The 3,811-nt window shown below is 30.4% G+C and overlaps 1 protein-coding gene across 1 annotated transcript; it reads right to left on the reverse strand.

Annotated features, from left to right (window-relative positions):
* Positions 1-1,169: 1,169 nt before the first annotated feature.
* On the reverse strand, positions 1,170-3,096 carry LOC123263057. The gene is made up of 3 exons (XM_044725595.1): positions 2,446-3,096; positions 2,090-2,372; positions 1,170-1,968 (listed from the first exon to the last, which is right to left on the reverse strand). The coding sequence occupies exons 2-3, from the start codon at positions 2,165-2,167 to the stop codon at positions 1,522-1,524; spliced, it is 525 nt and encodes a 174-aa protein (XP_044581530.1). The 5' UTR covers positions 2,168-2,372; positions 2,446-3,096; the 3' UTR covers positions 1,170-1,521.
* Between the last annotated feature and the right edge of the window lie 715 nt (positions 3,097-3,811).

Genomic DNA, 3,811 nt, shown 5'->3' on the forward strand with positions numbered 1-3,811 from the left:
AGAAGAATATCGTGCAGTTTTTAAAATCCTTCTTTGATTTCCTGTACAATTATTATTTTTGGAGTTATTGAATATCAAAGTCAAAAAGAACTTTTTTGCTTTGATTGACGATAACTCCGCGGCAAATCGTCGTACAGGCTTTTTAAATACGCCAAATTAAAAAGTATTAAATTCTCTAAAAGTGCTTTTAAACGAAACAATCAAAAAAAATTTTTTGAAGCCCGTGGACCTTTTTTTAGACGGAAATAAATTTGAAAAATTTTTTTTTCGGTAGTTTTCTTAAAATTTCTCCAGACCTGAACATGACAAAAATTTTTCATGGTCATATCTGAAAACTAGACACTTGGAGCTACAATTTGCTTTTTTTTAAATTTTTCTGTACGACCATTTTCCTCGGAGTAACAGCTTGTTGAATATCACCCAAAAATTTGGAATTTTTTTTATATCCCTTAATTTTTGTGACTAGTGTATATTAGGGTAGGCCAAAAAAAACTTTCAATTTTTTTTTCTTAGTCACTACGAAAATATCGTTCAAGATAACGAAAAAAAAATTCTGGTAAAGTTTCAGCCCTTAATATTAATATTAAGAGATGACTTGTTGTGATTTTTGATTTCCCATTTAAATAACATAAGAACTTTTTTGTTTGTTTGGATTTTTGATGCATGCGAACGAATTAATGTCTAGTAAAAATAAATAGATATTCTTGTAGGAAATTTGACGATCTACAAAAAAGGTCAGAAATGATTTTTCGCTCAGTTGACTCGTTTAAAAGTTATCCGATGTTAAAGTCCAACCTCAAATAGTTGAGGGTGACATTTACAATTTCTTATACTCTATCACAAAATAATGACTAAAGAACATAAAATATCTTAGTTTTCGTAAATTTTATCGAGTATTTTTTAATTAAGCAACAAAATTTTTACAAAATATCGACAACCATAAGAAAAATCGATATTTCCATACCTAATTAAAAAAAAACTCGGGACTGTACTTTACCTGAGTAATGACGAAAAATAAGTGCTTCATATGCACTTAACTATTGGGTAATGTAAAGTATTATGAATCATGTTTCAATAATTTTTCAATCGTGATAAAACTATTTATTTTATAACTTGCCGTTTTTTTTATCACAAAATCAAACTAAATTTTTCTTGTTACAATTGGGAAATTTTTGCCTGTGATTTTAACTACTTGCAATAAATATTGCAACTGTTCTTTATTTTTGGTCAGACATTTGTTATACTCTTCTATTAATGCAACTCCTCTTTTCGCTACATCATTAACTACGATGAGCCGTTTAAAAAATGTCAGATTCTCTTGATAGCTCACCCTGTGTCCAAAATTCAACATTTTTGTCTATGAAATCAGTAAGTAAGTCGAAAATTTGAAATATAGTCAATGATTTTTTTGAAATAAATTCACTCAGGTTTGCTGATAACAACGTATCTAAATTTTATTGCTCAATTTCAAATCGCTTCTTTTTGGATCAGTGCTTATTTGATTTTTTTCCAAAGATAAAATCACTTCTGCTTTACGAGTAGAGGCACATTATCGTCAAACAGAGAAATAATTGCCAGCTGTTCACTCAAATACCACAGGTGATTGATCATTTTTGAACAAGCTGCTTTTGATACGTCACTGTCTACAGTTTTATACTCAATCAAGTCTTGCATGAAGATCAGATCATTGTGTGGTGCCAAAATTGTACATGGAGCAGTAAACCAAGCTTTTAAATATATTTTTACTAAAAAAATACACACTTGACGTAAACCGTTAATTTCTTGCTTAGTTAAATTAAATTCTTCTCTAAAAAGAAAAATTTTTAACGAATAAATGGCTTTTGACATCCAACGAGCATGATGAATTGGACCTGGATTTTTAAACGTAAAGTTATCTTTTGGCTTTTCACCCAAAAAAATCAGTGATAGCTCTAACAACTCTTTATAATCATCTCTCGGTTGACGGACCTGTCAAGTATTTAGAAAAAATTTAATTTAAATTATCCTATAAAGTGACGATGATCTGACAACTTCATCCAGAACATATGGCATGTATAATTTTTGTGAAGTCAAATTTATGAATTCATACCTGTAAATTTTCTTCAATCAAATTAATTAACGCTTGTTTGCTATTTGAAAATATTTCATTAACGGTACTATCATCCATCCAGCCTTGAAATTGTATTTATTAAGGCCATTCCATTTATTTTTAAATCTAGAGAAGAATTGAACGTTTGGGCCTGATGAGGTTGGCCAATATACCTCAAACACACCTTTCAAAACGAGTTCAAAGATGTGGTAGCGACAAGGTAAATGGATCAACTCTCGACTGAAAGCTTTTTCTATTTCAGCACAAGTCCCATGATGAATTCCTAGAAAACGAATGGAATAATCGAAAAATATAGATGATTCAAATAAATAGCTTGTATATCATAAATAACTAACCTGTATTAACAGCTGCTGTATCAAAACACATCCCTTTGACATATGAACTAAGACCCCACTGCTTAAGAGTTTCAAGAATAGCAACTGCTTGATCATTGGCACTTCCTGATTTTAACTTCGGCACACCCAACAATTGTTCACCACTACATGATGTTAGAACGATTGGAAGTCTATTTACAGTATCGGTTCCCGTGATGTCAACAGTTTCCCGTCCTAGTGCACAATATAATTATCTTCAAACTTTAACTCATCTTTTAACCCCTTCGCAATTTCTTTTCGCAAAGCTATTCGGCTACGTTGAATTGTTTTGTAACTGATGTTTACACTATTTAAATCAACTCCAACGCTTTTCAGAGTCGCAGAAATAATGTACATGGCATTTCTACAAGAAACATTCGATCGATCTAATGCAGCAACTAATTCTGGTGTCATCACGTTAATTTTAGGAGCAATATGCGGTGTTAATTCATTTTCAAAATCGGAGACTGATTTTGGAGTCAAGCTCGCTGATGACTCGGATGTTATTAGATCAGATTCTTGTTTAATTATTGAGATCTGTTTATCTTTCACTGGCTAATCTAGAATTGAAAATTTGAATATTTTTATAAGCATACAAATATTATTAGAAGTAGAAAAAAAGTCTTTGTTAATTTTAGGAAAAATAAAATTAAATATTAAAAGTTGAAAGTAAAAAGAATTTTTAGTCATCTACTTATAGTTATTCAGAAAAAATAATAGCTAACACTATTTTTAATCAAATAATAAATGAATTATAAATCATAATTATACATTAAAACGATTAATGACCGTCAATTTATGTATTGTAAAATTGGATAGTTAGGAATTAATTTATATCGATTTATGGGCACTATGAATGTTAATTGGTACATGTTCGTAAATTGTAATACTTACTTATTTCATCGGCTATCATCACATCTGCTTCAGTGTCTGGTTGTGAACTTAAATTTATAATTCCTCTTCGGTTCGAAAATTTTTGCCCCTCTAAAAAAATCTTTTTATCGTAATTTATTGATTGAAGGCTTTTCTGATCCGTAATATCGAAGAGTTCAGCCAACTTTGTTTGAAAAAGAGACTGATTTTTCATCTGAGCTGGTGAATTTTTTTTGCTTTTATTTTTGTGTAAACTTTTCCACTTACAATGAAATCCTATCAATTTTTTTACAGCGTTTTCTCTTCCACAAACAGGCAATCCATCAGAATACCATTGCCTCTCAACTTTAACTATTGTATTCCTTGCACTTTTTTTAATTGTCTCCTTCAATACAACATGGTAATAAAATCACAGACATAACCTCTTCAACCGTAGGTAATTTAGGGCCAAAGACGTTTGAGTTTGGAGTACCAA

This window comes from Cotesia glomerata, linkage group LG1 (assembly GCF_020080835.1).
Source record: "Cotesia glomerata isolate CgM1 linkage group LG1, MPM_Cglom_v2.3, whole genome shotgun sequence".
NCBI lineage: Eukaryota > Metazoa > Arthropoda > Insecta > Hymenoptera > Braconidae > Cotesia > Cotesia glomerata.